Source organism: Maylandia zebra, linkage group LG6 (genome assembly GCF_041146795.1).
Source record: "Maylandia zebra isolate NMK-2024a linkage group LG6, Mzebra_GT3a, whole genome shotgun sequence".
Lineage (NCBI taxonomy): Eukaryota > Metazoa > Chordata > Actinopteri > Cichliformes > Cichlidae > Maylandia > Maylandia zebra.
This window is the reverse complement of record NC_135172.1, coordinates 41,489,043-41,513,365: the sequence shown is the minus strand read 5'-3', so window position 1 is coordinate 41,513,365 and position 24,323 is coordinate 41,489,043. Positions and strand designations below refer to the sequence as shown.

General features: G+C 44.0%; 2 protein-coding genes across 2 annotated transcripts in view; one reads left to right on the top strand and one right to left on the bottom strand.

Moving 5' to 3' along the window:
- Positions 1-24,323, top strand: part of LOC101485306 (zinc finger protein Aiolos) — a 38,944-nt gene that overhangs the window by 576 nt on the left and 14,045 nt on the right. The window contains exon 2 of the mRNA XM_004538729.5: positions 143-251. The gene's annotated coding sequence lies outside the window, so the exon portion shown is untranslated. The remainder of the gene's footprint in view (positions 1-142; positions 252-24,323) is intronic.
- LOC101485011 (insulin-like growth factor-binding protein 4) lies at positions 6,822-22,756 on the bottom strand. Its single transcript, XM_004538727.6, has 4 exons — positions 21,832-22,756; positions 13,554-13,717; positions 11,974-12,099; positions 6,822-10,806 (listed from the first exon to the last, which is right to left on the bottom strand). Exons 1-4 carry the CDS (start codon positions 22,187-22,189, stop codon positions 10,672-10,674), a joined length of 783 nt encoding a protein of 260 aa, XP_004538784.3. The 5' UTR covers positions 22,190-22,756; the 3' UTR covers positions 6,822-10,671.

Below are 24,323 nucleotides of genomic sequence, written 5' to 3'. Positions count from 1 at the left end.
TAATTGATTGTGGTCATTGTGACCCTCTTTCTTTCTGTTTACTCTGTACACTTGAGAGGTTATTTTACTTCTGCATGACCTGCCTCCTGCACAATATGCATTCAGAGCTCATCTGGTGCTTCACCTTCCTTTGACTCTCCAGGTCACAAAAGGCCAGAAAGCTGAACAGATGAGACAGAGAACAGATTCCAAATGAGGCATGGCAAGGACCTTGTTTAACCTTGCACACCTGCAACAGAGTGCATCTGGAGGTAGGGTGGAGGTCACATGCTTCCTGCAAGTTCAGTTACAATGCAGGCTTTACATGGACATTTGTGCAGGGCCTCCCAGGTATAGCTGTGGGATTGTGGATGCCCAGAGGCAGAATATCCCATGTGACACTTTAAATGAGTCCATGAAGCTCCTCTGGTAATGCACAATCAGTCCTTAGGCATATAAACCAAAATAGACTCAGGCAGTGGAACTAAGCAGACGTGAAAGTTTACTCTGGTGTTAGATGGCAGAGATATTTTTAGAAGCTGCTAAACACACATTATCATGATGTAACCTTCCAGAGGTTCCTTGCATAACTGCATCGAGTTTTATGATTAATGCGTCAATTTAAAAAGCTTTCACTGTAGGCTGAGGGAAATATATAGTGCCAGATTAAGATGTGAGAACATAAATTCTCCTTGTACATATTTTCTGTCGTAACTTCTAAATATTTCCTTTTCTACATTTGGTCTCCAGGCAACAACTTGATATACTTTTTTTTTTCTCAAAAATGTATTTTTGTTCACCAGATCACTAAAGCTCATTATGTAGTCACGTTTTATTCAGAGGCTTATACCCTGCTTAGTTTGGTCACAATAGCCCAGAGTAACACTCAGTTAAGTACACTGTTTCAGCTGCTCATTAAAGTGATATAAATAACTAATCGTGATAAATATCTAATCAGGCATGTACATAGCAACAACTCGGTGCATTTAGGCATGTGGACAAGGTTAAGGCTACCAGCTGAATCTAAAACCGAGCAGGAGAATGGGGAAGAAATGTAATTAAACGGCTTTGAAACTGCCATGGTTGTTTGTGCCAGGCTGCTCTGATTACTTCAGAAATTGCTGATCTGCTGGGATTTCCCCACACAACCATCTCTAGGGTTCGCAGAGAATTGTCCAAAAAAGAGAAAATATCCAGTCAGCAGCAGTTCTCTGGTTGAAAATCCCTCATTGATACCAGAGGTCAGAGGAGAAAAGCCAGACAGCTTCGCCCTGATAGCAAGGCAACAGTAACTCAAGGTATGCAAACCAAGATATGCAGAACCTATCCAAAGATACATTTAGGCTGCGTTCACACTGCAGGTCTTAAAGCTCAATTCTGATTTTTTGATCACATCCGATTTTTTTGTCTGCTTGTTCACACTACAAATAAAACGTGACAGCAAACGCACACAACGCGCTCTGTTTAGACCCAGAGCAAACAGTATTGTTTGACTAATGGCCTTAAAAGACTTGTTTCAGACTTTACGTTTCTCAATTTTGCTTTAAGTTAAAAAGTTATTTTGTTATTAACAAATGTCCTAATAATGATCCTTATTGCTGTTTTAGAGGAGCGGTGCTTCAAAGGATAGCTGCAGATTTCTGTCAGAATCTGCAGATTATACAGTACAAATAAAATGTTCACGTTTCTCCAACGTTGTCTTCCCGACAGTTTCACTGACATCTACACTGGATGGCCAGGAAGCGTTCACGATGTCTTCTCGGGCGCTGATAATTGGCGTCTGTCTTGTGTCAGTGACGTAAAAGACGGATTTAATGCGGCATGACCTTTCAAACAGCAGTCGTTTTCTAAAACATCAGATATGTATCGGGCTCAGTACCACATAGGATTTGAAATATCGGATTTGTGCCGTTCACACTGTCATACCATGATGGGATATGGGTCGCATACGGTCAAAAAAGTCGGATTTGATGCACTTTCGCCTGCAGTGTGAACGTAGCCTTAGTCTCGAAGCAGATGGGCTACAGCAGCAGAACACCACACCAGGTGCCACTGCTGTCAGCTAAGAACAGGAAACCTAGGCTACAGTTCACACAGGCTCGCCAAAATTGGAGAAGATTGGAGAAGCGTTACCTGGTTTGATGAGTCTCAATTTCTGCTGTGACATTTGGATGGTCAGAATTTGGTGTAACTGGCATGAGCGGGGGAGTGGATGCATCTTTCCTTGCATCAGCGGTTCACGCTAGTGGTGGTGCTGGGGGATATTTGGGCTGTTTAGTACTAACTCAGCATTGTTTAACCTGCAGAGCCTGCCTGAGTATCGTTGCTGACCGTGTCCATCCTTTTATGACCACAGTGTCTCCGTCTTCTGCAGGCTGCTTCACCATGTGTGAGTGGAGGTGCAATTGTGCTTTTATCTTTTATGGTACAGCAAAGCGATCCTGAGCATCATCGCTGCTGCTCTCTGTTTGAGTCCACCTGAGCTGAAACGTTTTATTAGCAGATGTGTTGCTCGCTACATTCTTTTTACTGCATATATAAGTGAAAGATTTGTTCTGAGTCCTGCACCAATGCAGCCCTCCTGCTGTTTTCATTGACTCTAAGCACAGTGTCTTTATTTTCCTTGCCTCATACACTCTCTTTAACCCTTCTATGTCATCCTTACATCTGTACTTAACAGCTTTGAAATATAACATTTTATCGGGTTAAATATCCCACCTATGATGACCTCACAGTGTTAAAGTAAAAATACTGACTGTGGTGAAAAACTGCTTGCCAAGAATAGTTTGCTTCAGTTCATTGCATTCGTCAACTCATTATCCATCCAGCTGCCCAGTATACTTTTTACTGGCCCCGGGACAGAAGTTCACTGGGTTTGTTGAGTCTGAGTATGTCGAACAACTTTATGATGATCTGGTGCTCAAAGGTGGGCAATGCTGTCCTTCACTTATCTGACACATCTGACAAATCCCATGTAAGCACAGTGAAATAGTCACACATGGTTGCCAGAGACAGACAAACACTGGAATCTATATTTATTTATTTATTTAAACATGAGTTAATTATATTCACTAGAAAAATGGATCTCATATTTAGTTATTCAATCACAGAAATATTTCACATACGATTCACTGCAAGAGCATGTTTAACAGAAGAGTCAGTAAAGATCTGAGATTGGATACAAACAACTTAGATATTTAAAAGAAAAAAACGCTTCAAGACTAAGAACTATAATTAACTGTTGTAAACTGGGACACTGGTAAGAAATGATAAGACCAAGTCTTTATTGATAAATAATAATAACACTAAATAGAGCATATTTCAGATTTGATGCACCATTCTCCAAAATATATCTCTGACATTTTTATACTACAGTGTTTTGCTACCTTTGTACACATCCAACTGTGCCTTCAGTTTAACTCTGACCTGTCAAGGCATGGACAGACCCCAGGAATTTGGCAGTCGGTACTTCGGGCCCTGAAGGTCGAAGTGTGAGGCCTCTGTGCGTCAGACACATCCCACAAATGCTCAAGTGAACTTTTTGCATTTGTACTCAGGAAGCGAGGACTCCAAGAAATCACGTTTCCCAGTGGGATAAAAACCAAAAACACTACTTTATGACAACAATCAGAATCAGAATCAGAATCAGAATACTTTATTGATCCCTGGGGGAAATTATTTTTTGTTACACTGCTCCATTTTAAACCAACATTAAGACAAGACAGACAATACGCTAACTAAGAATAGTACAATATATACATATATATACATACATACATACATACATAAGTCACTTATAAATAAATATTTGGAAAAGAAACATGTGTAGTTGTAGCAGCAAACAGTGTGTTAAGTGGATGCGTTGTACAGGGAGATGGCCACAGGCAGGAATGATTTCCTGTGTCGTTCAGTGGTGCTTTTCGGTAATCTCAGTCTCTCACTGAACGTGCTCCTGTGACTGACCAACATGTCATGGAGTGGGTGGGAGGTGTTATCCAACATTGTCTTTATCTTGGACAGCATCCGCCTCTCCGACACCACCTTGAGGGAGTCCAGCTCCATCCCCACAACATTGCTGGCCTTACGGATCAGTTTATTAAGTCTGTTGGCATCTGCGACCCTCAGCCTGCTCCCCCAGCATGCAACAGCATAGAGGATCGCACTGGCCACCACAGACTCATAGAAAATCCTCAGCATTTTCTGGCAGATGTTGAAGGACCTCAGTCGCCTCAAAAAATAGAGACGACTCTGGCCCTTCCTGTAAAGTGCTGTGGTGTTTTTAGCCCAGTCCAGTTTATTGTCAATGTGTACTCCAAGGTATTTATAGTCCTCCACAATGTCAACACTGACCCCCTGGATTGAAACAGGGGTCAAGTGTTTCCTGGTCTTCCTGAAGTCCACGATCAGTTCCTTGGTCTTTGCCACGTTGAGCTGCAGATGATTCTGCTCACACCACGTGACAAAGGAGTCGACCACAGCCCGGTACTCTGTCTCATCATCCCTGCTGATGCATCCAACCACCGCAGAGTCATCCGAAAACCTCTGAAGATGGCAGGTCTCTGTGCAGTGGCTGAAGTCTGTGGTGTAGAGGGTGAAGAGGAAGGGGGAGAGGACAGTCCCCTGTGGTGCCCCTGTGTTGCTAATCACCTTGTCAGACACACACTGTGGGAGACGTACATATTGTGGTCTTCCTGTCAGGTAATCAACAATCCAGGACACCAGAGAAGCATCCACCTGCATCGCTGCTAACTTATCACCCAGGAGGGTCGGCCTGATGGTGTTGAAAGCACTGGAAAAGTCAAAAAACATGACCCTCACAGTGCTCGCCGGCTGGTCCAGATGGGTGTAGACACGATTGAGCAGGTAGATGATGGCGTCCTCTGTTCCGAGATGAGGCTGATAAGCGAACTGAAGGGGATCCAGATGTGGTCTTACTATGGGTCGCAGCTGGTCCAGGATGAGCCTTTCCAGGGTCTTCATGATGTGGGAGGTCAATGCCACGGGCCTGTAATCCTGGGGGCCACTGGGACGAGGCGTCTTTGGTACAGGGACGAGGCATGATGTCTTCCACATCACCGGGACCCTCTGCAGACTCAGACTCAGCATAAACAGTTTATGAAAGACTCCACACAGCTGGGGGGCACAGGCCTTGAGGACAAGGGGACTCACTCCGTCTGGTCCAGCAGACTTGCCTGAGTGAAGTCTCCTCATTTGCATCTCAACCTGGTATTGAGTGAAGGTGATGGGTGGGGGAGGGGTGTCAGGAATCTCACAGGAGGCAACATGTGAAGAGAGAGGCTGGCACAGTGGTGTGGCTCTGGATTCCAGGCTGACTGCAGGTGAGGTTGTGGGGGTGGGAGCAGACACTGTGGTGTCGAATCTATTGAAAAACAGATTCAACTCGTCGGCTCTATTCTCACCTCCCTCAGCTCCCCTGCTGTTGGTTGGCCTGAATCCAGTGATGGTCTTCATGCCCCTCCACACCTCTCTCATGCTGTTCTGCTGGAGTTTCCACTCCAGCTTCCTCCTGTAATTGTCCTTAGCCTCTCTGATCTTGTCCTTTAGTAACACCTGGACCTTCCTCACCTCCTCTTTGTTGCCCCCTCTGAAAGCCCTCTTCTTGTTGTTGAGGAGGGCTTTGATGTCCTTAGTCACCCACGGCTTGTTATTTGGGTAACAATGAACAGTCTGAGCTGGAACAATGGAGTCGGTGCAGAAAGTTATGTAGCCTGTGATACACTCAGTAAGCCCATTGATGTCCTCGGCGTGAGGCTCACAGAGTGTTTCCCAGTCGGTCACCTCGAAACAGCCCTGTAGTTCTGCTATTGCCTCCTCTGACCACCTCCTAACAGTCCTGGTGGTCACAGGTTCCCTCCTCACAATTGGCACATAGCGGGGGGTGAGGTGAATCAGGTTATGATCTGACCTACCAAGTGGGGGGAGGGAGGAGGAGCTGTATGCATCCTTGACGTTAGCATACAGTAAGTCTAAAGTTTTCTCTCCCCTGGTGGGACAGTCCACATATTGTTTGAATGTTGGTAGTGTATTGTCCAGTGATACATGGTTGAAGTCACCCGAGATCACAATAAAGGCACTCGGGTGCTGAGTCTGTAGCCGAGCTATGGCAGAGTGGATAGTGTCACATGCAGCTGTGGGGTTAGCAGAGGGGGGAACATAAACATAAACCAGATGACTGTTTTCCATGATCAGTGGAACTATATCTGCTATAAACATTGACTGTATATAAATGATGTCACCCATTGCAGATTTTTTTTGTTTTTTTGGTGGGTGACTAGACACAAAAACACAATTAGTCCTAAATAGTAAGGTAAAGAATCTGTGTTACCCTTACAGGACAAATCTATGCATTTATTTGTATCTGCAGACTTAATAAACAGAAATATCTCTTATGCTTGGATATGTGAAAAGCCAGGTAACAAAAAATGGTTGCAAATGTAATGCAGGTTAGTTTTCTTTCACTCTACATTAAACCTGATTAGGGTGGGCACCAAATGGGTTTTTTTCTGCACCACCTCACTAAAACAATAGAGGATATAGTCACACCATAAAGCACATCCTTCTTTTTGTCCAGTTTTACTCTAAATGTGACAATACTTTAAAAAGTTAACATTGTTCTATGTTAAACTAGCATTTGAGACCTTGGAATCAACCAAACAATGTTTATTGAGGTCACAAAATAATTTAGTGGAAAGTTTATTTTTTAAATTCTCAGTTAATACAATCTTATTTCTTTTGGCAGCCAAGGGACTCGCCACCTGCTGGACATCAGAAGGAATGCAGGTTTATATCACTGCTGCGACTAATAACACCAAGCTACACTGTAGTTTCTATGTATTTTAATCGTTGTATTACAATGTGTACATTTTCATCAGGAAAACATTTAAAATGTAGCTGATTATTTCATTTGAAACTCTATATTTCAGTTGTTTGATCACTTCAGTGTTTAAGTATAACAATCCTGTTCTGGAAACATACACAAGACTTCAGCTGTTTCCAACCTCAGTCCATTTGTATGCATGCAAACATTACTTCATATGTTCTACACATTAACAGATAATATCAAATGCAAACAGTCTATTGTCGAGAAATGTAATTACAGTTCAGTACAGCAAAGTCAGAGGACAAGCAACTTACTATAGCTTAAATACACCATTTATGTAGTTAGAAGGCCTGTACACAGTCAAAGCCAAAACCATTTTCCATCTCTCACAAGGATTAAGACTGTTTTAACAGACAAATGTGTTTAGTAACACTTCATTAGTCGATGAATTGTAAGATAGGATTTGCTGGAACAATCTTTGTGAGTTCACTGAATGAGAACTGGCGTCTTTATTTTAACGTGCTCATAGTCTTCGGTTTGATTTTCTCAAGCCGCAGCAATTATTCTCCACCCATACCATCTTCTACTTATCTATCTGTGGTTACCTGAACTACCTTTGGATGCATTTCTGTTTTTACTACCAACTAAAACTGCACGTCAATGACATGCGCTGTATCTAAAAATGTTTAAACTGAGCGTTAGCTTCAGTGATTAGATTATCGCAGCTTGATTTATTTGGATTTTTATTGTTACTTTTATACCCTGTAACCTGTGTGTGGAAACTTCATCATGCTTTATATGAGAGCAAAACTTGGTTAACACAGAGACAAGAAAAGATGCTGAGTTTGGTCATTGTTGCTCAAATTGTTTATTATGATTAAACATTACAGGGTTTAATCATAATAAACCTTTTTGACAGTTTTCCATTTGAAAAAGAAAAAGAAAGAAAGAAAAGAAAAAATATGTTTTTCCTTCATTTGTCTGTTATAATGTTTCAGATAAGATCAGTGAGTGTACAGGTACACTGTCCAATGTGCAGAGTGCTCTAAATGCTCTGTTATTTGGGATTTTTTGTTTGTTTGTTTGTTTGTTTGTTTCTCATCCCTCTTGGCTTTATACGTATAGACTGTATATAAAAGATGAGGACACCCATCGTGATGAGGGTCTTCACCTCGCTGTCTTAGTGTTTTCAAACCAGATGTCATGAACATGGGAGCAGATCTGATTTAAAACCTGGACAGTGCACGCTAGCACATTTACTCATTTAGTCACAAGGTTCAGTCATAAGGTATCCTGGACACTAATGGCAACTTTAATTTATGGAATATAAATCATAATGTATACAGAAGTAGTCAGAGAGCTGAGGGCCATTTTCCCATAGACTTAAACAGTTGGGTTTCTTTTTACAATTAAGAGGCCTGCCCTCTGCTGCCTGTTCTTTACGTTTAAGGCACTCTTCCACATGAGCGTAAACTCAGAAATTGCATCTATCTTCAATATACAGTCTATGGCAGAAGACCCCTTGATTGTTTGTTTGCCAGACAGCACAGTTGGCTTAAAGGGAGCTAAAAAGGGAGGCAGCACCAGGACCCAGTGTAAGATAAATGAGCATTACTTTTAAGCTATTTTAGCTGTTTTGAAGCTGCTCTACTAGAATCTAAGAATCAAGATATGGAGTTGGCAATGAGCATAATAAGTCCAATAAAATCCAATTTCTTGACTGAGTTGCATAAAGAGAAAACGATCACATTAACATTGGGAATATCAGTTTTCCACAGGGACCTGGGCTGAAAGCAGCTGTCACTGGTTATATATTTTACTACCTTTCCCAGGAAGCACGAGAGATAAGCTCAGATTATTTTTCTTTTCTCAGTCTCTGTTTATCTGTCCTGCTTTTTATAAAGTAAAAACCCAATGCACTGTGGGAAAGGTAAAAAGCAAAAATGAATGAATTTTCATGGCACGTTTATTATTCAGTTTGGAGCTGAACGTACCGCTCCGTGATTTAAAACTTAAATATTGTTTAGGTAAAATCAGTTGGTGGACATACAGAAAGTAAAAAGAAAGCCAAAATTTTGTATTAAGTGTCTTTTTGTTTCCGACACATCTTAAAATTATAGGCCACACACCAGTGCTTTGTTAGGTTAATGTTAATGCTGTTCTGTTCTTTGGTTTTTGAACCTTTTCTAGTGAATCCTGGGCCCAAACTGCCAGGACACCAACAACAACGACAGCAACAACAATCTTTTCTTGAGTCAGTAACAACCAAAGTCGCCCATGCAGCCGATGATGGAAAACCGTGACATTTGCACTGATAATGAACTCCTTTAATTATTATTGTAATCCTCAAAAGATGCGTGATAACAGATACGCTGAGGAATTTTTATTTCCACATCATCGCTGCGTTATCTTTACTGCTTCGCCGCAGTCATCCAAGCCCAATTTTATGTTGGCTATAAGTTTACTTTGCTGCGAGGAGTTTAATCATTAAACTTTATTACACTCTGCTTCTATATTTACAGAACTGACTAATGAAACATTCAGCCAGGCAGCTGCAGTGATAGTGCAAAGCTAACGTGGGATTTTCTTTTTTTTTATCATTTGACAATAACACTGAAAACCTGCAGGAAAAGCCTTTTTCAAACAAAGGTGATCCTCACATTTGCTGATGCTAATTGCTCCCCTCGTCACTCCAATCTGAAACAATACCCAAAAAGTGCAGAAACATTTTCCTTTTTTTTTTCTTTCTTTTGTATTTTGGCACAATCAATATGTAGCACCACCGAAAGTTCTGCCATGCAGTCTGTTTGGAGATAAATCCCCTACATCGGAGCATATTCATACAAACACGAGTCCTACTGGCATCTTAGCACCAGCTGGAGAAACAAGATTATCCTATCAGCAGTGCACAGAGTTTCTAACCCAGCTACGCTGCCAGTCCTTTATGCTAGAGAGAGCTCAAAGAGGGAGGGGGTGCAGAGTTAACCACGGGGTGATGAAGCAAAACTATTCTGGGCTCTGTGAGATACAGATTTGCAGACTAATCTCACTTTTCACTTTGGTCTTTGTGGTGTGAAAAGCTATGGCTTATCATTTTGGTAATTCGAGACAGGGGTTGATGCATTCCTTTTCTTCCCTGTTTCTTTCTCTCGTTCTCGTCCCATCTGTTATTGCTACTCTGATGCCGTGGCTGAAGTAAACTTTGTGTTTATCAAACGCAAGCAAACGCATTTTATGGTTTGATTTCACTTGCTTATTAGATGAGTGGGGTTTACAAAAGAAAGAATAGCAGACTAAGAGTCACAAGTTACTTAAAAAACAAGAAGCTGGTGCACAGTCTTTTGAGAATCTTTCCGGATTGTCCAGAAATTCAGGTGAATAAGTGCTCCAGAAAGAATGAACCAAATGTTTAATCTCAGGTTTGATTGTTGGGTGGAGTGACTGCTTTTTTCCCCAGAATGCTACACTAAACCAGAGAAAATGACACGCTCTGCATTCTCTCTTTCTCAAAGATCACAACCACAACTGTTATCTGGAAGTGTATGTGTGCCTTTCTTCTGCCATCTGGTACTTTAAAGCACATGTGTCTGAGGACTATTGGCCTAAAGTTCACGTGATACAAAGAAAACAGAACAAGTGCTCAAAAGACTCGTATCACATACCCGCACACACAGAAACAAGATAGCAAAAGAACTCAATTCAATGGTTTCCTTTTTGTTGCACAAGCTCAAGTACCGTTGGCCTCAGGTAGAGTGAGGCTTAAGAATGAAGTCCTTTAGTCATATAGTTCTACTAATAAGCACCAGTAGAATTCAGCTGGTCCTGCACCCCCACTGCTTCCCCCTTGGTCTTCAGTCCCTCAGGCTAGCAATTAACTGGTGGCAGTCTAGATCCCCTCGCAGTTCCAGCGGCCCCGGCAGCCTCAGGCCCGTCTTCTGATCCACACACCAGCATTTTCCCCGCTGGCCGTCACGTGCAGGGTGGCACTGCAAGCATAAAGACAAAGGCGTTATTCTAGTTCTGTAACAGTTTTTCTAGACTAACTGTGAGTTTTTCTGGACTAACTGTTCCTGCATATTTTTGTTTTTGGACTCTACAAGTCTTGCTAGGAGTGTAACAAGACTCATCAATGAAAAGAAGACCTTCGTTGTGATATTTAAAGACATTCCCACTGTACCGAAATGTAATATCGCAGCTCCAGATTGAAATAATGCTGCTTACTTTGCTAAAAACACAATCACACATTGCAGAAATTATACCCAGTGGATCCAAACAGAGTGTGAGAAGTGTTTAAAGCAGTTGAATTATTTAGCTAAAGCATTCCTTTTTTGAGCTTTCAACAGTTACTGTAATACTAAATTTATTGTGTGCGTTTGCACTTTTCCCATCACCAACACAGACGAGTTAACAATCTCAGAGCAACCCTGCCATGAAATGATTCCCAGTTGTCCCCAATGACCTGTGCTTTACTTCCCAATACGTTTTATCACAGCGCAGTTTTAGTTAAACAGTAAACAGATGCCTGCAAATCTGAGCAGAGAGAGATACTTTAGCCGTGTTACACAATCTGCACAGCTCAGACTTTTGATGACGGGTGCCTTAGCAGAGCTCGCCTTTTATCACTGACTCTGCGTCTGCTGCTTTGATTGCATGTGCAGCTCTATCAAGAGCTCAAGAGCAGCCCTATCTCCTCTCATTCTCCCTCACTCTTATCTGCACGCTTGCCCAATCTCTCAAAGGCAAAAAAAATAAACTAACCCCCCAAAAAAAGCAGGTAACTTCATCCAAGAACTAATTGCATCCATCGCAACAACAAAGTGATTACTGTCCAACAGTTTAGGGGAAACCGCTTTACACACAGTCTTGATTTCTGAGAGTAAATCACTTTCCATGTGAGCTTAGAACAATAACGATCTTGGCATGACCGTGACAGTCTGCTTGGAGACACTTTTGTGTTGATTTAGACTGTATGTCATCAGCTGCAGGCATGTTTTGTGTCTTGGCGAGAAGATTGCTTATGTAGTTTGAAAGGAACTCTTTGAACTATAAAGATAGGCATTTTTATTGGTAACGGCTTCATGATTGAGATTCACAGTTCACCAGTTGACATGGTCAGATTGCGGTCTGCTGAGTGAAAGCTGGAAAGTACAGACCTGTTTAGGGTGGAAATCTCCATTTTTGTCACAGTTGGGTATGGGGATCGTGAAGAGGTCATCGTGTGTGCGAGTATTCGATGCCAATCTGTCCAACGCTCTCTGGAGCTCGGCACGACACGGGGCCTGTAGGAGCAATAAGATTTGATTTGACGTTTAAAGACCAGCTGTCAACCACACAAATAAACAGGCACTAAAACAATGGAAGAAAATTATTCTCTTTGCTCATTAAAATCATGGAAAAATCTCGAGCAAGTTTAGATTTACTTTTATAAAGCGTCACCCATCTTAAGTTACCATTCTAGTCAGTAATGAAAAGTGATGAGTAATGCCAAAAACACGATTTCAGAACACAGTGAAAAACATTTTGATTACTCACAAACTGCAGTTTGTGACTCAGCCCATAAAAAGCTAAAACCCTGATTTGGCAGCTATCCTGTTAAGGTCGACTCCTACGTTTTGAACGACCTGTGGATGTCCCGTTCTGACCTCTTAAACGTGCTCATTTGCGAGTTCTTCGTAGAACATCGGCCTCTGTCAGTGCGCCCCAGGGCGGCTGTGGCTACAATGTAGCTGCCATCACCAGTGTGTGAATGTGTGGGTGAATGGGTGGATGACTGGATGTGTAAAGCGCTTTGGGGTCCTTAGGGACTAGTAAAGTGCTATATAAATACAGGCCATTTACCATTCTGCATCAATAATCCCATGTTAAAGATTATCATGGGTCTCCACCTATTACTTATCCAAATAGTGGTGTCCCAACACAAAGGTGGTCCATCAGGAGCACGCCTGCCTGTTTCTTAAATATTCAGAGGGTTGAGCACCATTGGTTTGTTCCCCAGGGTCAGACTGTCAGTGCCGAGTATTCATCCGAACTGTGGCAATGACCACACCAGCACAGTCTAACCACCCACCCTGCTGACAGATCTGGCTGCCCTGCCTCTTCCTCCTCTTTTCCCAGAATAAAATGAAAACTAAGAAAACATGGCTGGGGTCCAGCGCAGGAAGTCGTCAGAGCAGGCTTTCACAGGGAGCAATTTAAAGATGGTACCTGATTAAAGTGTTCACGGAGAAACCCTTGAAGGGGATAGGATTAAAATGTTGTCGTTTTTTTTGCGGTTGAAGTCGCACAGCGTTATATCTGAGTGCACAGAAGACACTGATTATGAAAAAGCAGCTTTTAAGTAAGCCGGTGTGTTTGTACCCAGCATCTGACCCTGAGAAATGTGAACTCGAGCTCTAAATGTGTTATTTCTGTGCGTCGATGTTCCACATGTCTGTGCGAAATGAATGCGCTGAATAACGTGCCTGTGACGGATTAGGATCCAGGTTTGAACAGCTAATGGCACGCTAATGAAAATATGCACGTGTACTTTCATTCACAAGACCAAATGTTCCAGCCTGTAAATAACTAATTTGTTCAATTTATAACCTGCCTGTTACACGCTTGTGACTCTGGAACTGTAAAGCCGTAATGTAAAACACCTGCTGGATTCATGCATTTCGCTGCAGCGGACATCGTCTGGGTTTCTTGTTTTTTCTGTGAAACGTAAGAAATGCCCGAGGATCATTTCTCTCACCAGGATCGCTTTGGCGTCTTCTCTGGCGTTGTTGCTTCTCAGGTTTGTGGATTTTGGAGGGTGCCGGGCCAGGGTCTTCTGTATGCACCGCTTGTCCTGTGGACTGCACCGGATATTGCTGTTGTTCGGGTGTTCGGGAATCATCTCTTCCTGCCTGTCCATAGCTAAACAACAAGAAGTAAAACTTTAGATCTTCAAATTCAAACAAGCGGTTTATGAATCCTTGAAATAAATGTGTTTTAAAAAAAATGCTATTCACAGCAGGTTTATAAAATACTTTTCTAGAAGTCTTCTTATTTACTGGCAGTTCCTTTATGGGGGCATGAACCTAACTGTACAGAAGGAGCTCCAGAAAGTTAAATAGTGCGTTCCTTGATGACTTCAAATACCTTATTTTGTCTTACCAACAGTCCAAAATGTATTTTAGTGAAAGTTTACTTCAGGAATGGCAGTGAAAGCTAATAATTTGTCATTTAAATGATAAAAGTGTGAAGTGAAGCATCTAACTGTTTTGTTCTAATAGTCCTCCTCGGTCAGCCAACAGTGTGGTGAATGTAGGCTAAAAACGAGGCCAGGTTAACTACAAGGACACGCAGCCTTGTTCCTGCCTGTTTGTATGAAGGGGGGAGTCTGTGCCACCTTTGCATCTCCATCATCCTGCAGTATGAGCCCAGCAGGCAACCAGCTGCTTCCTGAGGAAATGCCCCCCTGCCTCGTCATTCTCCACCTCTCCACAACAACCGCAGTCCGCACCAGATGGAGGTTGTTTGAGAGTATTTGCACTGTCACAAGCTTTTGGGGGCACGAGAAGGGCGAAGTAAAGAATAAAATGCGAAGTCTCGGTTCTCATGCATCTTGCCTTTCACCTGTGGCGTTTAAGGCTTGGCAGCGCTTTGGACTTTGTGCTCATAATCCATGGCTTTCTTACAAATTGGCACTGGAATCAAAGGACTTCAAAGTGTAGTTTTACAATTTTTAAACTGGTCTTTCTCTGATCACTGAACCAGATCTGAGCTCTGGTTAATATCACTGATCACTGGCAGGCATCCAGCTAACTGCTCCTGGCATAGACAGTGAAACAAGGGTTTGTAGCCTCCTTAATCTTGTGCAACATGCAGCATAGGTGCATAAAGGCTCAAATACAGAAACCTTTCCTTTGTAGTTCAGACTCTTAAACATGTCCTGGAATGCCCCTTTAAGGATCCCGGGCCACTTCCTGGGGATGATTAGAGGGTTTTACAACTTGATCGGTGACCGTGTTTCTCTAAACCTCACGAAAGGTCATGTTGCTTTGTTTGTCTGGGGTGGAAGTATATCTCAGCTGTTTATATTTTTAGTCTCTTTGCTGTTAAACCTTGCTCATCAGCACTTTCTTCCACAAGAGCCATCGGGGTTTCATCTGTTTCCTAGTTGTTCTTTCTCCTCTTTTGCCGGTTCAGACTTTTTCCGACTCCACGTAGAGCGAGCCAAAGTGGGTAAGGGGTGGCATGTCCTGTTTGCTACCACTTCTGTTTTTCCATGGAGGAAGTCGCCACTTCTCTGTGTGGTTTCATCGGATTTGGATCGCCAGCTCTTGGCATCTAAATATCATTCCTTCAGGGCATTGTCAGGCCTGCACTGACACATTTGCGGCGCATTGTTAGTCACAGGTGCACAGCAGAGATAAAGGAAGTGCTGGAGTGAGCAGACAATCGCACTCAGAATCAGGGACCAGGTACATTTTAATTAACCAAAGCTGAGACTGTAATCAGTTCAAACAGACACCCTCACCTGTTTGCTAATCAGCAGATTTAGGTCATCGTCAACTAGTCATTGTGATAAGTTAGCAGAACGATAACGCAGCTTCTGACTCGGAGTATTTAGCAGACAAACTCAAAAGCTCTTACACAATAAACTGCATTGCTTGCTCAACCTAGCTTTTACATAAATATTTGTCTTCGCATTGCTGCCAACGTCTTCGTCATAGTGAGCGTGACGTGCCGAGGGGCATCATTCATCGCTTGAAAAGAAAAACCCCACTTTACACAAGTTCGTCTCAGTACGTTATTTAATCCACATTATAACAAGTCCAGGCCACATGTGTCTGTTTATATATTTGCCTTCTCTCTGCAGACTGTAGAGCAGTGACACGAAGGGGTCATCAGATTACAGATTCCACTGTTAGTGGCTTTTAAGGCTGAGGCTGTGAAGCCCAAAGACAAATGTTCTCCCCAAATAAATATTTGGTTATGCTCAGAGTGCTTCCCACTGGTTTATACTTCTCCTAACTTGGATCTCAGATCTCAGATCGTCCATTACGACATGCAGCCTTTTACAGATTATTCATTCGTGCTCTACTGGATACAGATGCTGTGAATATGTTTAAGGTGAGGCTAGAAAGGTTTGAAAAGCTGAAAACATCATATCAAGCACTTTTCTGAAAGCGCATGGAGATCACTTTGGAGGACAGCATATTCACAAATGAGATGTTTTGGTGGACACACCCTGAAGAGGAGCAGCTATAAAATGTATTTGCTACTTATAGAGTGCCACACGGTTGCTGTTCTTTTGTAGGCCAACCCAGAGGTTCACATTGTGCTGGTGGCTGAAACAAAAAGCCAATGGGATTTTTACTTAGGCTTATTGGATTATTGCAAAAAAAATAAACTCTTGGAAAAAACATTGTGTCCAAACTTTTGACTGGATCCGTACTTGGACAATATATTTTTCAACTGTGTGAAATTAATCACAGAAATGCTTAAGTTAGCCACAAATGATCTACATCACTCTCTATATTGAATGGTACAGAAACACCATTGACATGTTAGCGGCTCTCATGATTCTAGTAATGTATTTAACAATGCTCTTAAATGCATCTGTCCATTTCTGACACTTTTCTGGCAAGTCTGGTTAATGGGAGTAGCAGTCTAAGCAGACATGCACAAACCATCCTCTTCCCAAACAGCTCTTGCAGGCTTGTGGGTGTCATACTGAGGCATTCCCAAGCCAGCTGAGAGACATCATCTTTCCAACATGTTCTGGGTCGGCCCCAGGACCTCCTCCCAGTTGGACATGCCCAAACCAAATCACCTAAGTCATCCAGGAGGCACACGAACCTGCTCAACTGGCTTCTTCTGATCCAGAAAAGCAGTGATCCCCTCCTTAAATGAACTTTTTGAAGTTCTTCTCTTCTGTTGAGTTACAGCGAGAGCCACAGCTCATCAGGCTCAGGCCTTTCCTGTTCTGACACATTGTTTTATTTATGTCCAAACATTGAGGATTAGTTTGATTTGAACATAAAACTTAAAATGACACCTGATAGAATAGCTTATTAGAATAGCTTATATTGCGCTGACAACAGCTAATGTCTTTTGAAACAAATGGTCTTCGGGGAGTCTTCTTTTCCCAAATGTTTGGTGACACTTTTATGTGCTTTCCCCCCCCCCCCCCCCTTCCCTGCAAGCGATTCTGGCAGCAAACTGAACTCATCTAGGCTTACTACCAACTGACTGCTCTTTTTGGTCAACACTGGACACTGCCAGAGTATCAGTATCAGACGCTCGGTTTCCAGGCAGAAGATTTCTTTGAATCTGTTAATCAACAGCTCGAATCTAACGCAGCACCAGTGCTGCTGTCGGGGCCAATGAAAATGTTGGACCGTGCTATAGGGTAATTTGTCAAAGGAAAGGTTGAAAGAAAGTTAAATCAACACTAAATCACAAAAGCAGAAACCTGCTGCTACTGCACGGCCTGCTGCTGCTCAGCGGATGTCAAAACAGACATCCCAGTCTCTAGAAACCAATCAGGAGCAATAAATCTGTAAAATTAAAAATACCTGCTTGATTATATACTGGCTGCTCTTTAGGAGCTAGCAGAAAAAAGTGCATAATTAGAAACAGAACTCAGAAACTATAACTATAAGGCTCCTTTACAGGTTCAAAGCAGCTTTTCATGATTCAAAATCGTATACTTATGCAGCCCTCAGTTCATCTTCTGGCTCAAACACACTGATTAGGCTCCTAATGGCAGATGTCTTGATCGGCTGACCCTCACAGACAACAGATTTGAACTGCGGGGCGTGAAGCTTCTGTTCTCACAGCCAGAGGTTTGCGTCTGAGATTACCTTGTAAGGATATCCCCTCTCACTGACGGCAAACCGATCCGAGAAAAACTGTCTGCAACTGAGCGTTTAGAGCAGTATGAAGCCTGAGCTTTGACCCACATGGTTTGCATTTACACACGCTGACCTCATTATTTGAAACTTTAACCGTGTTTAGTGTGAGAATCCTCCGTTATAACAATATAGACATGACAGAAAACAAGGAAAAGTATAATAGGTCCCCTTCAGCCCAATACTCTACAGCCTAAACCTCTTATAAGCCAGATGTAACACAAACACACACACACACACACAAAGGTGTGGATCAGAGAGAAAAACATGGGTAAAGGATAGGGCTGAACCTTTTCCAGATGGATCATCATCAGGATAAACATTATCCTTGAACCTGTGTCAAACTTTTGGATCAAAGCATTGTTCGGCGATGAAAATGAAGCTTGTTTTTCAGAAACAGGGGCTCACCCCCCCCCCCTCTCTAAGTTTCTCGTGTTTTCAGGAAGGAATTCTGTTTTTAATCGAGATGAAGACAGAACCTGAATCTGAATTCATGTCTGTTATATAAACTCAGCCGATGTGGATCTGTCAGTAAGATATCTCTGGAGCCAGATCGTGTTGCTGTTTGTGTTGCAGATTCATTTGCTTACAGATTTGTGAGTAAATTCTGTCACAGAGAGCAGTAATCCTTGCTGAGTTTATGCATTAATGGTGCTTTGTGGTGAATAGAGGGAACCCTGCATCTATAGTGAACTAGGTCAAACTATTCTGGGTTACTCCATTAGATTGATTGTAAGCTAAATATTCTTACATTCAGAGTGATTCGCTCCCCTGTGCGAAGACAGGAAATGAAATCAAACATTGGTGATTACAGCTGAGGAATCGCACTTTTTAAAAATCTCTTAATATCAAGACTGTTGCCGGTGAGGCGTTTAGTTTGATTCACATCTACAGGTCAGGATGTGGGCCCTTAATCCTAAACTCAGTGCTTCCTAAGTGACCTAGTGGAAGTTAAGAGGTGAAAATGTAGTCAAACGGTGCATACCTACACCAAGGCCAACTGAAATTTAAAATTTAAAGATTTATTTAGTGTATTTATTGAATTCCTGGATTCCGAAGAACATCTGGGCCCAGATTAGAGTGTAATATTGTCTTGAGAACTTTAAGACAATAATTCCCAGTGTCAGTTTGATATGTGTTTTTTTTCATGAAGCTATAAAACCAAATGTCCAATTTTGTTCTACCTTGAAGTGGTGAAAATCTTTCCAAAAATTCCTGGATCCAAATCTGGATCGACTCCCAGGGACTCCATTTAACCTGGGCCAAGCCCCACCTGGGGCAAAAATGTTCATGCAGATCCATCCATAACTCTTCGAGCAGTTCTGCTAACAAACAGGCAAACCAAGCCAGTCACATGTCCTCCTTGAAGGAGGTAAAATGTCCATTTGTTCTCGGGAGATGGAGCTAAAGTATTTTTCTTACTGAACTTCTGGCTCAGACTTAAATCCCAGCCCGTGAGGATTCACTCGCCTCAGATTAAGGATGTGTTGTGGCCGGGACAGAGTTGGGTTGTTTGTGTATCTCTCGGCTCCAACTCTGGAGGGGGGTCCCTGCCCCACAGAGAACAGCAATTAGCTAATCGCATTTACGGCTGCACAAGAGCCCCAGCTGTACAAATGCACCGCACGACCCAAAGAAAGCAAATATGAAATGACATCTGCCGAGACAACTTTGAGAAAGCACATCTTTAATAACCAGTTCGGAGCTCCCAAATTGTGCTGGGAGAAAAAATCTAGGTTAGCATGCTGCTTTCATAAAGGCCTACGTGCGTCACAGTAAATTGGACATAGTCGAACAGAGTCTGGCTCCGCCGACTGCTTCATTCATGCAACTCCCTCTGTGCCTGTAGGTGTAAGACTTTTCATATCTGACATCTGTATCAGTTTGTAAATAATATCCGTTTCACTGCGAGAGGGAAGCGTCTGAATACCCGACACCGGGGCAGACCCAGCAGGAATGCGGGAACAGATGCCAGCACACGCTTGATGATTTATTCTAAGTATTAAGATTGAGACGGATCCTGAGAAAGGAATATTAAGAAGCACTAAAGCTGCCTTAGACTTTGACATGCGGCGCAGGATACTGCCTGTTGTTGCTATGGAAATTCAGTTCAGGAAGAGAGAAACGGGCAGATAGCTCATAATTCTTCACAGCCTGATTTAATATGTTACTTTTCCTAAACACGAGGCAGCACCAGCCAGCAGCTGCAGGGCTGTGACTACCAGCGTGAACACCCTAAATTCACTTCAGTACGCTGTTAGGATGTGCCTGCATCCCAGGGTCCTTTTATTGCGAATTCTCTAGGTTTTTACAATCCCTCTTTCTATTTTTATCTGGCATGTTCACTGTTGCTAGGAGTGGGGCAGTGTCAGACATGTATTCAGGAGATGCACCCCCTTGTTTAATAATGCATAAGTACGGTGAATGCACCACAAAGGAAATCTAGAGCTTTTTTGCCTCTCCCCGGTGCCTCTCTGATCGTCTCCCGTCTGCCACGGTTTACATTAAACATTCTCATACAGTAGATCTGAGCTGCTGCCAGCAGAATTGATTTACAGTGAGATTTATCGGGCAGAGCTTCCCTGCTTTGTTATGACAGACCTCGGGGGTGAGAAAGAGCATCGAGGCAAACGATACCCAGCGTTCGGATTACAGAAAACCCCCAAAACAAAACTTTTCCAAAATGTTCCAACCCGCCAAGTCCCCTCCGTGTGCTACAGCTCAGCTAACTGGACAATGCAGCATCGGAGAGATTCAGGGAGAACATTCTGCAAGATAAACGGGTGTGGACCCAAACAGCTCTCCTTTTATATCAAGCTCAACACAGCTTTCCTCTTCTTTCTGATTCCGTTCAGTCACGCTATGTGCCGGGCTAACCTATGCTGGCCCTGCGCAGAGAGCAGAAGGCTCTAATTTCAGCTCTGGCAGCAACAGTGCCGATGAGCTCATCCTCACGAAGGAGCTGGACACGGTGGGCGATGCGCTCGAGGGCTCGTTCGGGCAAGAGAGGAGGTGGGGTGCTCCCAGGGCCAGGAGAAACAGATGCTGCAATGACAATGAGCGTCCTGCGAGTTTTACACCGACTAAAGCCCGTCCAGGTCTTTGGAAGACTATCCTACTACTATTACCAGAAAATGTCTGGGAGCATGTGTGCAGCAGATAATCTGGAACAAATAAAAGAGCCGCCACCTTATAACAGTTGTCTTAAATGATTTAATGGAAATCAGCACCACTCCCTTTGTGGAGACAAGCAGTTAGTCTAGTTAGGAAGAAGCTGATGTTAGTGCAGTGAACTGGAACTGGATATGCAGATCCAGCATTAGACATCCCACTGTGTGAAAGTGGAAACAGACTTTGGAAGAGGAATGCAATAACAGAAAAGGAGAGCTGGGCCAGAAGAGTGTGATAGAGACATCAGCAGCAGAAGAAGAAGAGTTAGAGATTTGCAGCAGCAGCGGGAGGAGGAGGAGGACCAGGGGTATCCATGAAAGAGCACCACGTAAATTACTGATTGCAGAGAGCTCTAATAGCTCCAGACTGGCCACACTCCATTACAGTCATTTCATACAGCAGCTTTTATTACCTCCTCCCATTACAAACACACACAGATTCACTGGGACACACACACACGGAGACTCTCACATTTCCAGCATCACCACAGTCCATTTCACTGCCTGCACTTCACCTGCAGGACCTCACTTAAACATGGCATACGCGAGTTCTGCTGACAAGAAGAAAATTTGCAGGATGCCTTCAGTAAACTTTGTGCAGCGTGCAGCACACGCACACCCTGGTGCTCCGCATCTTTCAGCAGGGCTCCCTTTCACAGCGAGCGGCCGCAGGACAGCGGCGGGACTGTGTGCGCTCTCCCATCAGGATCCGGTGCGTGTGCATGCTCTGCTTCAGGGCTTAGCTGAGATTAGGGTAAACAAGCAGCACATTGTCACCCCCCCAACTCTGCCCGGATCAGGTAAAAAAGGTCCGGGGAGCACAGAGAGAAAACATTCTGGTCTGCAGAGACGCCGCTTCAGCTTGGGACAGATCACTTTTGGCACCAAATGAGAGAAAGACCTTTGCCGCTTTGAGCGTAACTAAACAAGAAGAAGAAGAGCCCGGTTTCACTCTCACCTGAGTTCTCCTCCACCTCCCTCTCATCAGTGCAGATCCCCTGGCCATGCATCAGTGAGTGCAGCGGCCTCTCCACGCCCCTCGGCGGGTAGCAGCGGAGGCCCGTGCCACATCGGGGTGAGTAAACGCCACAGTGGGCTCCTTTAGGCAGGGCACAGGTGGGGCAGCAGCCGCAGCCGGGCTCCCGCACCGTTTCCTCGCAGCCTTCAGGCAGACGGCAGCTGGCCAGGCGCTCCTCTGAGCAAACGGGGCAGCGAATGGCCTGGTCTGACAAGCACAGTGCCGCCAACGACAGGGCGCCAAACACCCACAGGCCCCAGCAGGACGGAGCTACTGCCACGCCACCTCCACGCACCATGGCAGTCCCGGCACCTGCACGCAATCCTTTGCCCTTGTGTATGGTCACTTTGGCCGCCTCCTCTTCTGAATGTGGTGCAGCTTATAATCACTTTGAGAAGAGGTTTGAGAGGAACACTTTGTCCTGGAAGGTCTTTGATATTTTCAGCTGGTTAGTGTTTCAAATGCAGGCACACAATGCCTCTGCTGTACTGCTTCTCCGTTGCTCTGATTCAATTTCACACCGCAGAAATTGGAGCCTGCTCTTGATGCGCTCAGCTCGTGGGTGATGAGAACAAGTTTTGGGGTTTTTGGGGGGGTTTCTTTTTTGTTAAGGTGGAACGAGCGGGAAGGATATCCGCCGGCACGTTCAGGTGAGGCTTGCTCTTCGAGTCCGAGTCCCGATGCTCGCCCGCGCTCTGCCGAAACACCAAAAAATCTGGTCTACAAGTGTCCAAATGCAAAGCCAGTCAGCGAAAGGCCGTGTTTTTGGTAACAGCTGCAGTTTCCTCCTCTTGCTGGTGTGCAGTGCAAAGGACTCGCTCCTGAGAATGGCTCAACACGAGTGGCTCTCCTTGGACTTTATACTGGCCCATGGACACGCCTCTTTCTACAGTGAGAGAGGAGCTGAAAGGCAGAGCAGAGAAAAGCCAGACTAAAGCTCTCTCCCTCTGTCTCCCTCTCGCACTCAGGCACACAAACTTATATACACTCTCCCTCATTTACTTGTCCTCTCTCAATCCTGAGTGCCCTGAGAGGAGAGGGAAAAAAGAGCCCAATCGCCTTTTCACTTGTTCACACAGAGAATATCACTCTGTTCTCTCTCCCTGCAGCCCACCCTTATCTCAGCCACTCTCAAATATTGATTTTTTTTTTCCCTTTTTTTTAAAAGATAAAACCATTTACGTCCAGGAAAAAAGAAGCAACGTGTCAATGCTGCTCTGCTTTAATCAACCCCAAATGCACAGCAGAAAACAACCTCTGCAGCCTCAACAGGGTCTCGCCGTGTGTTTGTGCCTGCATCCAGTGGTCAGTCCAGGCTGTGCCGTCAACCCCCCCGCCCACCCACCCACCTCCTCATTATCTCTGCTCCTAGATCTCTCTCTCTCCCTTTTTCCTAACTAGAGTGGGCAGCTATAAAAAGGCAAATGGACAGTCAAACACAGACCCCCCCTGCCCATTCCCAGCTGCTGCCCTCCCCCCACCAATCCTAAAAACGCCTCCCACCAGTGGGATCGCACGATATGTTCTACCAATGCTGCAGTTTATTGCACACGTGTGTGTTTCTGATCAGACTCTGTAAATCAGCGTGCTCCTTGCGTCTTGTTTGCCTGTGCATGTGTGCCCTCCGCCCAGCCCAAAAGGTTTTCAATCATGGCTTTTATTGCTTTTCTTTTTTCTCCCCCTGTGTTTCTTTGCCTCCATTTTGCCATGGAAACCCAGCATGCATTGTAACGCCTTTGTGAGTGTGCGTTCTTTCAGCTTTTTTCTACACGCTGGTGGCTGGTTGCCACCGGCAGGCCGTGGGCAGCAGCCAAGCCTCTCAAGGCCGTGCACCGCTCAGGTGGGTGCTGCAGCGAGCGTTGTTAGTTACGAGACATCGGTGGTACTGATCTGAAACGTCCACAAAGCACTTTAAACACACTCCAATACAAGTCTGCTTTAGGGCTCCGTGGTAAGGTTAGAAATTTTTACTGAGCCTCGATTTAAAAGACGAGCCACCTGCTTACTTTTATGTTCTTTTTTTACAGAGACGGAAAAATCAAGCTGCAGTTTCTGGAATTGCTCAACAGTCTCTGAACTCACAGCAAGAATAGCAACGTTATTATGTGTCAGTTATGAGGTGTTTGACTGTGTTTGTGTTTTGGGGGGTGCAGGGTGGTTAGTCAAAGGTTAAATGTGGTTATTGACGCAATTTTGTAGATGCTGGCTGAGCTAATGAGTTGTGTGTGAGCTGTGTTTTTGTTGTAACTTGAAAAGCAGTGCAACAGACCGGCAGACAAGCGGAACATGTAAATTCTTCTTCCGGTATTTTAGGCTCGTTTTAAACAAATATTATTTTGCCAGAGATGACAGGAAAAGGAGGGCAGACGTAGACGGGAAACGATGGATGGGAATCTTTCAACAGTGTGAAACAAAACAACCTGAAAGAAACG

What these genes read in the sequence shown, in the direction of transcription:
- LOC101485011 (XM_004538727.6), bottom strand. Translation starts at nt 22,189, where the DNA reads ATGGTGCGTGGAGGTGGCGTGGCAGTAGCTCCGTCCTGCTGGGGCCTG. An exon ending in AAGACGCCAAAGCGATCCTG is followed by an intron (nt 12,100 to 13,553) that starts GTGAGAGAAATG and finishes TTGCTCCTACAG; the next exon opens with GCCCCGTGTCGTGCCGAGCT. An exon ending in GAGATTTCCACCCTAAACAG is followed by an intron (nt 10,807 to 11,973) that starts GTCTGTACTTTC and finishes TTATGCTTGCAG; the next exon opens with TGCCACCCTGCACGTGACGG.